The sequence below is a fragment of the Cololabis saira genome, chromosome 1 (assembly GCF_033807715.1).
Source record: "Cololabis saira isolate AMF1-May2022 chromosome 1, fColSai1.1, whole genome shotgun sequence".
Classification (NCBI taxonomy): Eukaryota; Metazoa; Chordata; class Actinopteri; order Beloniformes; family Belonidae; genus Cololabis; species Cololabis saira.
In genome coordinates, this window is record NC_084587.1 from 51925438 (window position 1) to 51941854 (window position 16417).

At 44.3% G+C, this 16417-nt stretch overlaps 1 protein-coding gene across 6 annotated transcripts in view; it reads left to right on the forward strand.

Annotated features, from left to right (window-relative positions):
* The window catches only part of htt (huntingtin), an 82437-nt gene that overhangs the window by 52974 nt on the left and 13046 nt on the right, over nucleotides 1-16417 (forward strand). For 3 of the 6 annotated variants that reach the window (XM_061725965.1, XM_061725991.1, XM_061725982.1), the window contains 10 exons: nucleotides 6461-6645; nucleotides 6739-6865; nucleotides 7003-7106; nucleotides 7617-7771; nucleotides 8869-9008; nucleotides 9224-9309; nucleotides 11639-11769; nucleotides 13491-13623; nucleotides 14443-14598; nucleotides 14724-14914. In XM_061725965.1, the coding sequence (XP_061581949.1) occupies nucleotides 6461-6645; nucleotides 6739-6865; nucleotides 7003-7106; nucleotides 7617-7771; nucleotides 8869-9008; nucleotides 9224-9309; nucleotides 11639-11769; nucleotides 13491-13623; nucleotides 14443-14598; nucleotides 14724-14914 (1408 nt within the window). The remainder of the gene's footprint in view (nucleotides 1-6460; nucleotides 6646-6738; nucleotides 6866-7002; nucleotides 7107-7616; nucleotides 7772-8868; nucleotides 9009-9223; nucleotides 9310-11638; nucleotides 11770-13490; nucleotides 13624-14442; nucleotides 14599-14723; nucleotides 14915-16417) is intronic. The other 3 variants (XM_061725974.1, XM_061726001.1, XM_061726008.1) reach the window with 1 other exon arrangement.

The window sequence follows — 16417 nt, forward strand, 5'->3', positions numbered from 1 at the left end:
ATCTGCTTGAAATCTGCTTCTACCTACTTCTATCTGCTAAAGAAGAAGTAGCGCATTGTTGCAGCTTTTACTCTTGCAACGGGAGAAAGGACGAAGCGAGACGTTTGCTCAATTTGAACTCTTTAGTGAATAAAAAGGGTCAGCAAAACATTACAGCGTGTGCAGCTATTCAAAAGAGGTACAGCATCTTCTTCCCGCAACAGCAGACTCTGACGTCATCACGTTCTCTTCCTGTATTTGCTTCGCAAAGCATCATGGGAAAGGTAGTCCGTTTTAATGTCCTCTTAACCAAATAAACTGAAAATAAGATAATTCTGGTTTTAACTTAAAATATACACATCTCTTTTAATGAATTATTATCTTATAACTTTAACTTATTTATTCTCCAACAAAACCCCGTTTTAACAAATAATATATGCTCTCAAATAAATTCTCAACATCCTCCCCCCCGATAAACTACAGTTTATCTAAATTTCCAAAGGATATAACAGCTGGATGGGTCTCCGCAGTACGGTCGCCGAAGTAGTGCGAACTGCACATGACCTCACCAGGCCATCACGACCTGGAAACAGCTCCTCGATTCTTCCCAGCTTCCAGCTTTGCCTTGGAGTGTTGTCGTCTCCGATGAGTACAACATCCCCGACCTTCAGTGGCGAAGACCGTGGGGTGTCACAGCGATGTGCTGACTTCAAGTCCAGAAGATATTCTCTCCTCCATCTGTTCCAGAAGTTGGTCATAATTCTTTGCCTGTACCGCCACCTCCTGGTCATCTGCTCCTTGTTGGCTGTTGGATGGTTAGCATCAGCTGGAAATGACTTAGGAGGTAAACAAGTCAGTCTCTGACCCACTAAGAAGTGAGCAGGTGTCAGCGGCTGCGGCTCATCCACATCATTGTGGACATAAGTGAGTGGTCTTGAATTAATTGCAGCTTCAGCTTCAGTCAAAATGGTGCACATTTCTTCAAACCTGAGTTTAGCTCTGCCAAGCACTTTCCTGAGAATGATTTTTACTGACCTTACAAGTCTCTCCCAGAATCCACCCCACCAGGCTGCTCTTTCAGCGATGAACCGCCAGGTGATGCCCTTCTCTGAGAAGAACTCTCGTAGCTGTGGATTTTTGATGCTTTTCCAGAGCTCCTTTAAATCCTGATCAGCCCGCTTGAAAGTCTTGGCGTTATCCGAGTAGATCACTTTGCATAATCCTCTTCTTGCGATGAATCTTTTCAGGGCTAGCAGAAAGCTCTCCGTGGACAGATCCGAGACCAGCTCTAAATGTACTGCTCTGGTTACAGCACACGTGAAGAGTGTGATGTATGACTTTGTCATGGAGTTCTGTGTTTTGACATAAAGCGGCCCTGCAAAGTCCACACCTGTGATCTCAAATGGTGGCGACTCGGTTATTCTGTCTTTTGGCAGCGGCGCCGTCGTCTGTTGCCCTGCCTTTGCTTTGAACTTCTTGCAGAGTACACATCTTGCCACAACTTTCTTGACCACCTGACGTGCTCTCAAAATCCAATATTTCTCTCTGATTTGCACTAAAGTGTCTCTTACACCTGCGTGCATCACCTTCTCATGATGATACTGTCCCAACATTTCTATGAATCTGTGGTCCTTGGGCAAAATCCATGGATGTTTTTCTCTATAAGAAAGCTCTGAATGCTGGAGCCTTCCTCCCACACTGAGCAGCTCATCTTCATCCAAAAATGGTTTCAGCTCTTGGATTCTGGAGTCTTTGTTAAGGCGTTTTCCTGCTCTCAGAAGATCAATTTCCAGACTGAATATCTGGATCTGGATCACCTTTATCCAGTATTTTTCAGCTTCATCCAGCTCTTCTGCTGTTAGTTCACCACTCAATTTTGTGCTTGAGCGGGTGTTGGTGATGAACCTCTTTATCCAAGCTGTTACTCGGAGCACTGTCTTGAGTTTGCTGTATTTCTCCAGACATAACACTGGTTTTAGGAATTCTGTGTCTTGCTTGACAAACTGTACAGCAACCTGGAATTTGGATCTGAGTTCAGTGTTCAGCTCACCTTCCTGATCTTCTTCTTGAGTGCTCTCTGACTGCTCAGGTGAAATCAGCATACAAGGTCCGCTCCACCACAATGTGCTCTGCTTCAGGTCCTTCACCATTAGACCTCTGGTGGGAAGGTCAGCTGGATTAATTTTTCCACTGCAGTGAGACCATGATTGTGGATCAGTCAGAGACTGAATTTCAGTCACCCTGTTGGAAACAAACTGTTTCCACTTGTTAGCAGAACTACGAATCCAGTGTAGAACTATCATTGAGTCTGTCCATAGTCTGAGTTGTGTTCTGTCCAGCTGCAGTGCTTTGATGAGTGTGCTCCCCAGCCTGGCTGCTATTACAGCTCCCATCAGTTCCAGGCGTGGCAGTGTCATCCTCTTGAGTGGGGCCACTCTGGACTTGGATGCTACCAGGCTTGCGGTCACTTCTCCATCCTTTGTTTCTCCCTGCAGATAAGCCACTGCACTGTAAGCCTTTTCACTTGAGTCACAGAACACATGCAGCTTTAAATCTTTACTGTTCTGCTGCAGCATGTGAATCTTGTACCACCGTGGGATTGACAGCTGGTGCAGTTGTGGGAGCTCTGAGCACCACTGTTCCCATTTTTTTGTCAAATCATGTGGCAGTTCCTCATCCCATTTGAGCCCTCTCTCCCACATTTCCTGGAACATGCACTTTATCCTGATGGTAAAGGGAGTCAAGAATCCTAGAGGATCAAAAATGCGTGCAGAAGACTGCAGGACACTGCGTTTCGTGTTCTTTCTGTCTTTCAGAATATCCAGCAGCCCCCTGAGGTCAAAAACAAAATCATCAGTTACTGGTCTCCAGACCAGACCCAGAACCTTCAGCACTGACCCATGGGTTTCTAGCTGTGCAGTGCAGTCCATTGAGCTCTCCTGCCATTTTTCTTTGAGCTCAGGGGAGTTCGTCATCCATTTACAAAGCTCCATGCCTGCTGCAGACATGATGTTCTTTGCTGATGTTGTCACTTTATGGGCCTCCATCACCTCACTTGCACTTGAAATAAAGTCATCCACATAAAGTGAGGAGCTGATGGTCTCCACCACTTGTGGCTGCTCCGACTTGAACTGTCCCAAATGTTTCCTTATAGTGGCTGCGAGTAAGAACGGGCTTGAGGAAGCTCCAAACACCACTCTTGTCATTCTCAGCACACGCAGCTTCTCGTCCTTCTCCTCTGTGGGTGGTCCTGTGAACCACAGAAATCTCACAGCATCCCTGTCTCTTTCTGAGAGTGATATCTGCAGAAATGCTTTCTTGATGTCTGCCATGTATGCAATTTCATGCAGTCTAAACTTGATCAAAACACTCATCAGATCTGGATTCAGATTGGGACCTGTTAGGAGACAGTCATTCAGTGAGGGACTTCCTTCTTCGTGGGATGAAGCATCGAACACGACCCGCAGTTTTGTTGTCAGCTTATCCTCCCTCAATACAGCGTGATGAGGTAAGTAATATGTCTCACCTCTTGTTGGTGACGTATGCTCCCTTGTCACATCCTCAGCCATTCCTTGTTTCAAGTAGTCCTCCACTACATCGTTGTATCTGCTGTAGAGTGTAACATCTTTTCTTAGTTTCCGTTTCAAACTCTCCAGTCTCTTTCTTGCGATGCGATAATTGTCCTGGAGTGGAGGATGGTTTGGTCGCCACGGCAACTCCACTTGATAACGCCCATCCTTGATGATGGAGGTTTCCTCGAACCGCTGCAACGCTTCCTCATCCTCTGGGCTCTCAGGCTTCTCACTTGTGATACCCAGGGATTCAAGCTCCCAGAATGCATGCAGCTGCTTGTCAATCTGTGCATCCTCACTGAGCTGAATGTGCATGCATGTGGTTTCTGTCATGCTGGACACTGTTACTGGGCCCTGCACTGCCCAGCCGAAGGTGCTCTCCAGCGCCACCAGGCTCTGTGTTAGTCTCTCTAATCGGCCTGATACTACCTGCCAGTAGTAGTCTGAGCCAATTAGTACAGAAAGTTCAGGTTTATCATCTCCAGGGAAATCTGCAAGTTGGAGTCCTCTGTTTATCATTTCTTTCTGTATATGTTCACCAGGGACTTTCATCACTGCTGTACACACTTTGGGGGTCACAACTGCCTCTATTTCAATTCTCTGCCGTTTATCCCAGATGTTCTCCAAGCTGAGTTTCACTATGTTGCGTTTCACCGTTGTTGGAGCAGAGGAGCCAAATGTGTGAAGAGTAATTGCCCCTTGTCTTGTGACAGGTAGCTGCAGCGCCTTCACCACATTCTCGTGTACAAAACTCCCTTGACTGCCTCCATCTAGCAAGCAGCGGACCATCTTCCTGCTTGTGGGCCCTACAGCCCATGCCTTGGCAGTTTGTAGCAGCACAGTGTTCTCGTTATCAGGCTTCCTTGCTTCTGCTTGGGGAATTACTGAGGATATCACAGTGTCCATGTTGGAAGAGACAGCAGGTGGGGGTGCTTCATCTTTGTCACAAATGGCAACATGATGCCTGCCTCCGCACGTGGCACATGACACGCCCTTTAACCTGCAGAAACCTTGCGATGTGTTTACGTCCCAGACAGACAAAGCATCTGCCAAGCTTCTTCAGTTTCTCTTTACGTGCTGACACTTGATGGTCTGGACAGTTCTCTGATTTGTGTTCAGCGCTATCACAGAACAGGCAGGTTGGCATCTTCTGGTTGGCAGTGTATAGTGCAGCTGCTGATGTCGTACTTGGTTTATTGAATTTAAACCCACTGGATGAAAATGATTTGCTGCATGGTTTTTGAACTGTCTGGTTCTCCTTTTGGTTATATGATCTCATCATTTGCAAAGCTCTTTCTCGACTCTGAACCTCTTTCTGCAGGAATTTGAGCACATGGGGCACCTTCCACGTATCCTCATCTCCCCTCTGACGGCTGTATTCAAGAGCCATGTCCTCTGGCATCATCTGGAGCAGTATTGGGCACAGCATGCCCCCATATGAGTCTGATACCACTCCCAGTGACTCTAGGCTTCTAATTTGAACTTCACATTCATCATATAACTGCCTTAGAGCACTAACATCAGATGATTTCTTCACAGGAGTCAGATTTAACAGCTTTGACATGTGAGCATTCACAATGAGATCTTTTCTTCCAAATCTGCTCTGGAGAATATCAAGTGCAGCATCATAGTTACTGTCCGTCAGTGTGAGCCCTGCTACAGCCTTTGCAGCCGTTCCTGTGAGGTAAGTTTTCAGGTATGTAAACTTCTCTCTCTTGCAAAGAGTGTCATTACTGTGAATAGCAGTCTCATACTGGCTCCAAAACTCCTGCCAGGAACTTACGTCTCCGTTGAATTTCTCGATCATCAGCTTTGGCAGTCTTACAGTCGGGTTGCTGTGTTGAGAGCTTGCTGAGTTGGTGTTAGCATCACTTAGCCTAGCAGGTCGGGGATCACTCACAGTCTCATGCGCTCTTATCACTCGGTGAGCTCGCGCTTTCATACCGATAATGCGGTCTCTGTAATCCTCTGCTTGTTCAATCTCCGACTCCACGTCCTCCAGCAAAGTGTGCTCTTCCATGATGCCGTCAAGCTCCCGCAGCCCGTCCTCTTTTGCCGACAGCACGGCCAGCATCTCCCGCACACGACCAACGTCCGGGTCTTCCTTTAATAATTCACCATCCATCTGATTCAGGAGTCTCGTGGTGGAACTCCGTATTGTCCGACGTTTTCTTTTCACCTTTTCAATACGTTGTTCCCCGCCGTCCGGTCGCTCCTCGGCGTCTCTATTTTCGTCCGCCATTATCTCCTGTTTCCGGGTTTTCGGCACCAAAAAATGTTGCAGCTTTTACTCTTGCAACGGGAGAAAGGACGAAGCGAGACGTTTGCTCAATTTGAACTCTTTAGTGAATAAAAAGGGTCAGCAAAACATTACAGCGTGTGCAGCTATTCAAAAGAGGTACAGCATCTTCTTCCCGCAACAGCAGACTCTGACGTCATCACGTTCTCTTCCTGTATTTGCTTCGCAAAGCATCATGGGAAAGGTAGTCCGTTTTAATGTCCTCTTAACCAAATAAACTGAAAATAAGATAATTCTGGTTTTAACTTAAAATATACACATCTCTTTTAATGAATTATTATCTTATAACTTTAACTTATTTATTCTCCAACAAAACCCCGTTTTAACAAATAATATATGCTCTCAAATAAATTCTCAACACGCATTCTTCTTTGCATTTATTTTGTCTTATTTTTTTGTGGAAAAATCCACAGAATAGCCGCACCTTTGTATAAGCTGCATGGTTCAAAACCTATGAAAAAAGTAGCGGCTTATAGTCCAAAAAATACGGGTAATTTTTTTGTGCTCTCTTAGAGACTTGTTGTAACGTTGTTTTGATATGTTTTTATTATTAGTTCCCAAAGTCGCTTATTTTTACCCATTCTAAGATGTCACCATTTGTCCGTTCCAGACCTGCGTGAGTGGCAGGCATGTGAAATCATGGCCGAGCTGGTGGAAGGTCTGCAGAGCATCTTTTCCCTGGGTCACCCAAGAAACCGTGCATTCCCAGCTTTTCTCACTCCAACATTGCGCAACATCATTATCAGTCTCTCCCGGCTCCCACTGGTCAATAGCTACACCAGAGTACCTCCACTGGTTAGTGTTAAAAAAGAACTGGTGCTGGCAGTTCAAATCCACAATTTTCTATCCATATTTGTTAAAATATTCCATTTAAATGCATATGTTTAGGTCTGGAAACTGGGCTGGTCCCCTCAGCCAGGAGGAGAGTTTGGCACAACCCTGCCTGAGATCCCTGTGGACTTCCTGCAGGAGAAGGATGTGTTTAAAGAGTTTCTGTATTGCATAAACACACTGGGTACAGATAAGCACATGCACACACTCGCACACACACTTATAAAATGTACTTTTCATCATACTGTTAACAGTTTTTTTTTTAACTTTGTATGGAGTTCCACACCCCCAACTGAACCAATGTGGTTGCTGTTCACGTAGGCTGGAGTAGTAGGACTCAGTTTGAGGAGACCTGGGCCACTCTGCTGGGGGTGCTGGTAACGCAGCCCATCACTATGGACCAGGAAGAGGAGACTCAACAAGAGGTACTCACAACTACAAGTGTTTTGTCCTCAAAACAAAGCATTGACCACATCAATGGCCACGGTTACATGATGTCTTTTAATTCGGAATTAATTATTCCAAATTAAATAATTACGAATTAAACTATTTTCCTTCAAGTTTACATGGAAAGACCGGAATTAATTTAATGCGGAATGAGTGTATTATTCGCGGAATTATTCTATTAAAATTTTGAAAAAATTGGAATAAACCAACCACTTACTTCGGAATTAAGTTTAATTTGGAATGGCCATTTTCATTCGGAATTAGGTGTTTGGTAATTTTTACTCATTTTAAATCGGATTTAATTTAATTGTGAATTAAAGAGGAATTAAACTTCCCATGTAAACGCACTGACTGTGTATCTCCAGATGAGTAATGGCTTACTTTGATTTAATCAAGTTCCCATCCATGTCAAACGTCTGCCTTACTGCCAGCATGAAAAATACGTTGTCGCCAATTGCGGAAGTTTCTATTGTTCTTTTTCCCTCCAGGAAGACTTGGAACGTACCCAGTTGAATGTGTTGGCAGTGCAGGCCATCACCAGCCTGGTGCTGAGTGCCATGACGTTGCCCACTGCTGGCAATCCTGCGGTCAGCTGTCTGGAGCAGCAGCCTCGCAGCAAGAGTCTCAAAGCTCTGGAAACGCGGTAGCTATGTGCTTATTATCTGTATAGAGGGTCTGCATTGACGTCACTTCCCCACGTGACCACGCCCCCTTAGACCGGAGATATACTTGCAGTTCTGAACGCGTACGCATAATGGCCGCCACGCATATTCTGCGTTCATTTGACACGTCGACGTGCACAAAAAAAAAGACACTGAACGGACGCGAACGCAAACACCAACAGCAAGTATATCTCGGCTCTTACTCTCACTGAGTGGCAAAAACAGCTGCAACTAGTGGAGAAGACGGGATAACAGCTGATTATCAGCTTAAATTAAAGGCAGTTGGACTTGACAGTGACCCGTACAGTTACCTGAAGAACCAGTGGTCCATGGACATTAATATTTGGTACAGTTACCCCAAGAACCAGTGGTCCATGGACATTAATATTTGGTACAGTTACCCCAAGAACCAGTGGTCCATGGACATTAATATTTGGTACAGTTACCCCAAGAACCAGTGGTCCATGGACATTAATATTTGACCACAAATCCAGTTTCCTGATATTTATATGTACTTAATTTCTACGCCAGGGAAATACACGAAGCAAAGCTTGAAGGCGTACAAAAGTCTTGAGGCTTGGTCCGACTTCAAGGCAGGATTTGTTGTAGAAATTAAAGTGATGAGGACACCGAACTTTATGATTTGACCGTTTAACGTTAGCTACCCAAAAATCCAACATTACCTGATTTAAAAAAAGGGGAACCACAAATCCACGTTTCGGTGCCTGGAATCCAGTTGTTTCTGTGAATTGCAGAGATCCATTTGTCTCTCTTAAGCTTTTTTTTCGTCAGTCTGTAAAACGATAACTCAGATTTCTTGCTAAATCTATGAGTACAGTCGATCACACAACAGCTCTTTCCCATTTTAGATGTTTTCAAGTTGCTCAAACTGAAAGTTTACACTGCCACTCAGCCTTTCTGCCACTCAGACTTTCTGACACTCAGTCTTTCTGATACAGTGGGCGTAACCTGCTGTGAATTTGCATCCGTGACGTCATGCGCATTCCCTCCATACCAAATACTAAAATACATACTAACATAAGCATATGGTGAATCAAGTTCTGGTGTTTTGGTCCAGGTTTGGAAGGAAACTCTGTGTGATAAGAGGTGAGGTGGAGAGGGAGATCCAGGCTCTTGTGTCAAAGAAGGACAATGTCCATACACACCACCCCTACCATGCATGGGACCCTGTCCCCTCACTGGCAGCCGCCTCTGCAGGTAAATGTGAGGGGAAAAAAACACCTTAGACAGTTTGTCCTCTGTCTGAAAAGTTTAATTTAGGGCTAAGATGGTTTTTCTTAAATACATTTAAAATATAAGCTGTTAGCTAAAAGGGTTTTGTGTCTGAAAGCAGCATTCTTAATCCCACTGCTTTTGTTTTTTTGTTCTTTTTATCTTTAGTGTGAATAAATTCCTTGCTTTCTTTGTTTTAGCAGGCACGCTAATCAGCCATGAGAAACTTCTACTTCAAATTAACACAGAGAGGGAGTTGGGCAACATGGAATACAAACTGGGGCAGGTAAGTGAAGCTTGAGAGAATAAAGTGATAAAGTGACATTTGGGGGAGCAAGATTTTGAAATAGGTTTATGGTGTTAGAACAATGCCAAAACGTCAGAGCTTCCAAAAATAGATGCACATATTTCAACTGTGCCAGCAAACAAATGTATCAGCTGTCTCAGATAATATTGGTACTATTATTCCAGAAGAATAAATTAGCATTCTTCATGACTGTAAATATGGAACAAAATGGCAGTTTCTTCTCACTTGCAATTGCCTTTACTTCTTTTGGATATGCATGTGCAAATTAATATATTTACCAGTGAATCTGTTTTTGTGGAGCCAGTTATGGCATTGTTCGGATGCTGTAAAAGTACACTGCTAAAAAAAATAAAAAAATAAAGGGAACACATAAATAAAGACATCCCAGATACTTGAATGTGCTGACAATAAAAATGATCAATGGAAATCAAATGTAGTAACCCATGGAGGTCTGGATTTGTGTAGAAAAAACACTACAGGCTGATCCAACTTTTGATGTAATGTCCTTAAAACATGTCAAAATGCAGCTCAATTAAATTTTATTTGTATAGCGTCTAATACAACAGATGTTGTCTGTAGACGCTTTCCAGAGACCCAAACATGACCCCCGAGCAATTATTACATAAACAATGGCAGGTAAAAACTCCCCTAGTGGGGAAAAGCCTTAAGCCAAACAGTGACAAGAAAAACTCCCCTTTAGGAGGGAGGAAACCTGGACCTGGACCATAAGGGGGGACCCTCCTGCCGAGGGCCAGACTGGGGGGTCGGGGACGTCAGCAGCACAGCAGGCAGGTGGAAGCAGCAACGGGATGACCAGAGGGGGGGGTGGACCGGGACCGCAGGCCAGCACGAAGCTCCCCTGCTGCTGCTGCTGCCGCCACCGCCGCCGCCGCTACTACTACGCAGATGGTTTTACTAGATGCCGAAGTTCTCCATAAAGAGCTGAGTCCTTAGCTTGCTCTTAAAAGTAGGTCCAGACCCTGCAGATCGAACAGAGTTGGTAGGTCGTTCCACCATCGGGGGAAAAATGGAAGAGAAGAGTCCAGTTACTGATTTAGCCACGTTGTGGTGGAAGCACCAGGTGTCTTTCACTGGCTGAGCGGAGCTGTGGAGAGGGAGAGTAGCTCTGGATGAAGCAGTGAAGGTAGGCAGGAGCCAGAGTTTGCCAAAGCCAAAGGTTTGGTAGCCAGAAGCAGAGCTTTGAACTTGATGCTGCATCTGGAAGCCAGTGCAGAGAGATTAGCAGCGGAGTGACAATCTGGGTCCTCCAGACCCAAGCCCACCTCTGAGGCCACTAGACTAGCCACCCCCAAGATGACAGATGAAACCTACTTTCCTCTGTGAAGAGCACAGGGCGGCAGTGGCAAAGATGCCAATCTTGGTGTTCTCTGGCAAATGCCAAACATCCTGCAGGATGTTGGGCTGTGTGGACGTGGAGCCCTCCTGGAGCCTGTTTCTGCCCGTGTGAACAGACACATGCACATGTGGGGCCTGCTGGAGGTCACTCTGTGCCAGGAGGAACAGGAGGAGCACAACCAGAATCCTGCAAAGGTGGAGGTTGTTGCCCTCCTACAGCCTCCTCCGCATCTCCTGAAGTACTGGCCTGTCTCCTGGCAGCGCCTCCATGCTCTGGACACGACGCTGACAGACTCAGCAAGCCTTCTTGCCACAGTTTGCATTGGTTTGCCATCCTGGATGAGCTGCACTACCTGAGCCACTTGTGTGGGTCGTAGACTCTGTCCCATTCTACCAACATTCAAAAGTGACCAAAACATCAGCCAGAGAGCATCGGTGCTGAGACGTGGTCTGTGGTCACCACCTGCAGAACCACTCCTTTACTGGGGATGTCTTGCTCATTGCCTATAATTTCCAGCTGTTATCTATTCCATTTGCACAACAGCAGTGTTTGATTCCCTGTTGCTGCTTCCACCTGCCTGCTGTGTGCTGCTGGCGTTCCCGACCCCCCAGTCTGGCCCTCGGCAGGAGGGTCCCCCCTTATGATCCTGCTCAAGGTTTCTTGAGTTTCTTGAGTTTTTCCTTGCCACTGTTTGGCTTACGGCTTTTCTCCCACTAGGGGAGATTTTACCTGCCTTTGTTTATGTAATAATTGCTCTGGGTTCATGTTCATGTTCTGGGTCTCTGGAAAGCGTCTAGAGACAACACCTGTTGTATTAGACGCTATACAAATTGAATTGAATTTCACAGAAGTGTGATTGAGTTGGAGTTACATTGTGTTGTTTAAGTGTTGCCTTTATTTTTTTGAGCAGCGTAGTTTCATATACGTAATGTGTGTTTAATGTCTCTCCAGGTCTCCATTCATTCAGTATGGTTGGGTAACAACATCACTCCACTGAGGGAGGAAGAATGGGGTGATGATGAAGAAGATGAAACAGACACTCCAGTGCCTGCCTCCCCGCCTACGTCTCCTATAAACTCTAGGTTAGACAACAAATAATTATTTTACCCATATTCTTCTAGAAGTATCTGAACAAATTTTGACTTCTATATGATACCATAATGGTGCTGTGTTATAGAGGCGTTTATCAAAATAACCTTGTAAAAATTGAAACCAATACGCATCTGGTACCATTTAGAGACCGAAACATTAGATGCGGACTACTAAATATACGATCGTTAAGCTCCAAGTCTCTATTAGTAAACAATCTAATTAACGAGACCAGGAGTGATATTTTCTGGCCACAAGAGGAAGAGTATAAACAGCTTTAAGAGTTTTGCAAAAAATATAGCATTTACCATTTTGCAATCTGAGCCATTTTAATGAAGGAACCTCCATGTTTAGGGGCTAAAATGATTGAAGAGAAGTCAATTGGCCAGGTGCAGTCCACTCCCTCGTTACTTCAAGACAAGTGCAGCAGACAAAATAGCTGGAGTTGATCTGGCAGCTTATTGACTGGCTGAAAACCACTGCTAAATGCCAACTCATCTCTTTGCTGTCTCAGTTGCTGACACTTGTGAAAGAGAGACTGCAAGAAACATTATGTGTGGCTAATGGCCCTTTTCCACTAGTACCTACTCTGCACGCTTCTACTCGCCACGCCCCCGTCTTGCGCTTTTCCACTACGGGCCGAGATGGATAAAGGCTGGCCAAGTAGATACTTTTTCTGTACCTTTTCTGTCGTGGTTCGGCCCTGTATCTGACGTCGTCACCCTCCACGCCACTGATTGGTCGGGGGGTGGGGCCGTCAGACGTTTGAATCAGGAAGCGGGGAGTCAGCGCGAGAACGACTCGTGGCTCGCAGCGATTTTTATTATACAGCGCAAATAGGGCTGGGCGATATATCGAGATTTTAATATATATCGATATATTTTCAAACGCGATATGGTACGAGACAATATCGTTTATATCGATTTCTAAAAAAAAAAAAAAAAAATTTTTTTTTTTTTTTTTTTTTTTAGAATTTTTTTTTTTTTAATGATTTTGATATAGCTTATTTTGTGACAAATTGACTTGAATGTTTTATTTGAGATTTGCACAAATGTTTGGTTATTTGCACAACTGTCAACCTCAGTGGAAAAGTCTGCCTGTTACTGTCTACATTGTATTAATTGCAGTGTATTTTAATTTAATTGTTATGCAGGAAAGGGATATTTGTTTTATTTTATTCAAGAAGCATTTTTATTCTATATATGCAGGCAGTTTATTTTTATTTCATTTGTTTTATACATTTTGATATTGTGCAGATCTCTGTTAATAAAGGAACCTGTGTGACATTTGGCACGAGGCTTTGTATTAAAACTGACTGTTTTTTTAAGGGTTTGCCTCAGAAAAAATGAAGCTAACAGAGATGCTATGCTATAATGCTTTGGGGGAAACCCCAATTAAGGCACAGAAAAAATATCGAGATATATATCGAGTATCGCCATTTAGCTAGAAAATATCGAGATATGACTTTTGGTCCATATCGCCCAGCCCTAAGCGCAAAAGTCTGTTTGGTGATCCAACTCTGAGGTGCAGATGTTCATAAACCTGGTGGTGTTGGGGTGTGGGCGGCGTTGGGGCGTGGGCGGTGTTGGTGTTGGGGCGTGGGCGGCGTTGGGGCGTGGGCGGTGTTGGTGTTGGGGCGTGGGCGGTGTTGGGGCGTGGGCATGTATGGCTTCCACAGGAGCAAGCTTTTTTTGAATGTCTGTTTGCTTTTCAGGAAGCACCGTGCAGGTGTGGATATTCATTCGTGTTCCCAGTTCCTCCTGGAGCTCTACAGCCAGTGGCTGATCCCCGGCTCCCCGGGGAGCAGGCGGATTCCCACCATCCTCATCAGTGAAGTGGTTCGATCGGTGAGCTGGAGGACAAACCATCAACCATCACATCACCTATTCACTTACACTTTTTTAACTAGTGCTTTGAAAGCTAATGCCTAATGTCAAAGATTATTCTTACATACCTTAACAATGTTCCACTTTGAATCCGATGTATTCAAATTTGTAGTGATGATTTTGAATTTTTTAATTGAACCTTTATTTAACCGGGTCGGTCCCGTTGAGATACAATGACCTCTTTTTCAAGGGAAGCCTGGCCAAGACAGCAGCCAGAGACACATTAAAAATGCAACAATTAAAAACAGACACCACCAACTCACTCAATAAAATAAATAAATAAAATACTCAACAAGATAAATAAAAATGTGTGCTAGGTTAAAACACAAGATTAAGAATTTACATTAAAACAACAAGTGTGAAAAGTAGCTGCTGCAAGATCCTTCATACGGCTTTTAAAGTTTCCAAAAGTGATGAGATCCTTCAGATTTAGTGTCTTCTGTAGGGAGTTCCAGGCAGCAGGTGCAGAGTGTTTACCTAGTTCAGAATGCACCTCTGACATGTTTAGCAGATATAAATCATTGGAACGTGAGCAGTAATTGCTGTGGGTTCTGGAAATGTAGTTGCAAAATAATGTGGGAGATAGACCAAAGATTGCTTTATAGATAAAACTACCAGTGGATGAGACGGCGCGTCGTCAAAGACGTCATTCAACTCTATCATATATGTTTCTGTTTTTGGAGAAAAATGAAATATTGGTGGAGCTGTTGTCCTTGGTGAATGGACCAAAGCCAGCTCTTTCAACCTGTCATGTCTTTCTTTTCTTAATATTTTCTTTAGCTGCTGGCAGTGTCGGACCTTTTCACAGAGAGAAATCAGTTTGACATGATGTTCTCCACCCTGATGGAACTACAGAAACTTCACCCACCAGAGGATGAGATCCTGAACCAGTACTTGGTGCCTGCCATCTGCAAAGCTGCGGCCGTGTTGGGCATGGTGAGTGACAGCGCTCTGCCGTCTGGCGCTTGAGACGGTGGAAGAAACTGCTGTGGACATCGGCAATGTACCATTAAACTAACATTTGCATTAAATGTATAACATTTGTACATTAATTTCTGTAGGACAAAGTCGTAGCTGAGCCTGTGTGTCGCCTGTTGGAGGTGACCCTGCGCAGCACCCACCTGCCCAGCCGCATGGGGGCCCTTCATGGGGTACTGTACGTGTTGGAGTGTGATCTGCTCGACGAAACGGTCAAACAACTGGTCCCTGCAGTTTCAGAGTACCTTTTGTCAAATCTCAAGGCCATTGCTCAGTAAGTGTTGCTCTTCTCTTATCTCAAACTTGTTATCGGATGGTACTACGTAACATGACGGCCCGGTGTCCAATGCTTTTAGTGGAAAAGGTGTTGGTACTTCCCATATTGATTCCCGTACTGTCTATCATACAAATATGGGAAAAAAACATCAGTGGCCACAGGTTTTTAATTCCGAATTAAATAATTCCGAATTAAACTATTTTCCTTTGAGTTTACATGGAAATAGTAATTCTGAATTGAGGTTTACATGGAAAACACGTTTGATGGTCTTTCTCCAATTCCTCTACAGGTCTGGGGGTTGGGAAGGTTCTGATTGGATAGTGGGGGGACCAGAAGTTAAACTACCGGAAGAAAAACTAACTTAGCTGCTACAACTTTGAAAAGCTCACAATTTTCATGTTTCCTGTTTCCATCTGTTCTTTTAATTATTTCCAGGTCCTCCAAGCTATTTATTAAACAAATGGTCTCTGCTCTTGACCAGCGTTTACTGCGTGCTGCCATCTTGAAACTTTGTTTGGAAAACATGCCCAGCGCGGAATATAAGCATCATGGAGACAGACGGGCGAGGGAACGAGCAGCGCAGAAAGACCGGAATTAATTTAAAGTGGAATGAGTTAGTGCTGGGCGGTATGACCATAAATGTATATCACGGTATTTTTCAAAATTATATGGGTTTCACGGTATATCACATATAAACACACCATGCCATCACCCCTCAACTCCAGTACTGAATATAACCAGAAGTCTCCCTCTGCCACTCCTACTGTTGTTCATTGACCACAAATAACTTCTTTCTGAGCCTCTTCAGTTTGAAAATGACTCACGTTTTGTCTTGAAAATCTGCGTTATGTTTTAGTCGCCACTTGCAGATTACGGTTTAGAATCTGCTGATTTATGACAACCATGGCTCTGAGGATGAGGAGCGCGTGGACATCCTCGTCTTGTCATCCCAAATCCGAGCCAGGACCGGCCGCCCTGCGTCAGTTGTTTCCATTAGTTAAGTGTACTCTCCGAGGCCAGTTACTGGCAGGGCAGCTCAACACGCCACTCCACAACAGTCAATTTAAAAAAGACAGGTGACATGCTAGATTGGCATGTTAAACACGGGCTGTCCGCCAATATAAAAGGGGATAATAATGTTTGTCAGTTCCCCCCTGCAGTCTAAGGCAGGGGTCTTCAACCACGGGGCCGCGACCCCTAGGGGGCCCGCGGAGGTACTGCAGGGGGTCCTCCAACTTAAAAAGAAATAAAAGTAATTTTAACCAAAATAATTTGTGAGAGTTGAAAAAAAAAATTATTTACATATATATATATATATATATATATGTATATATATATATATATATATATATATGATGAGAAAACTTGCGATAATAATCTACTTTTAGTCTAAAACTCTACATAAATGATTCCCGTGACGTGAGTCATGTGACCAATGTCAACTTTAGAGCAGAAAAATGAGCTAGCTAGTTTTTTAAGAAAAGAAAATTCCTTGTGAAA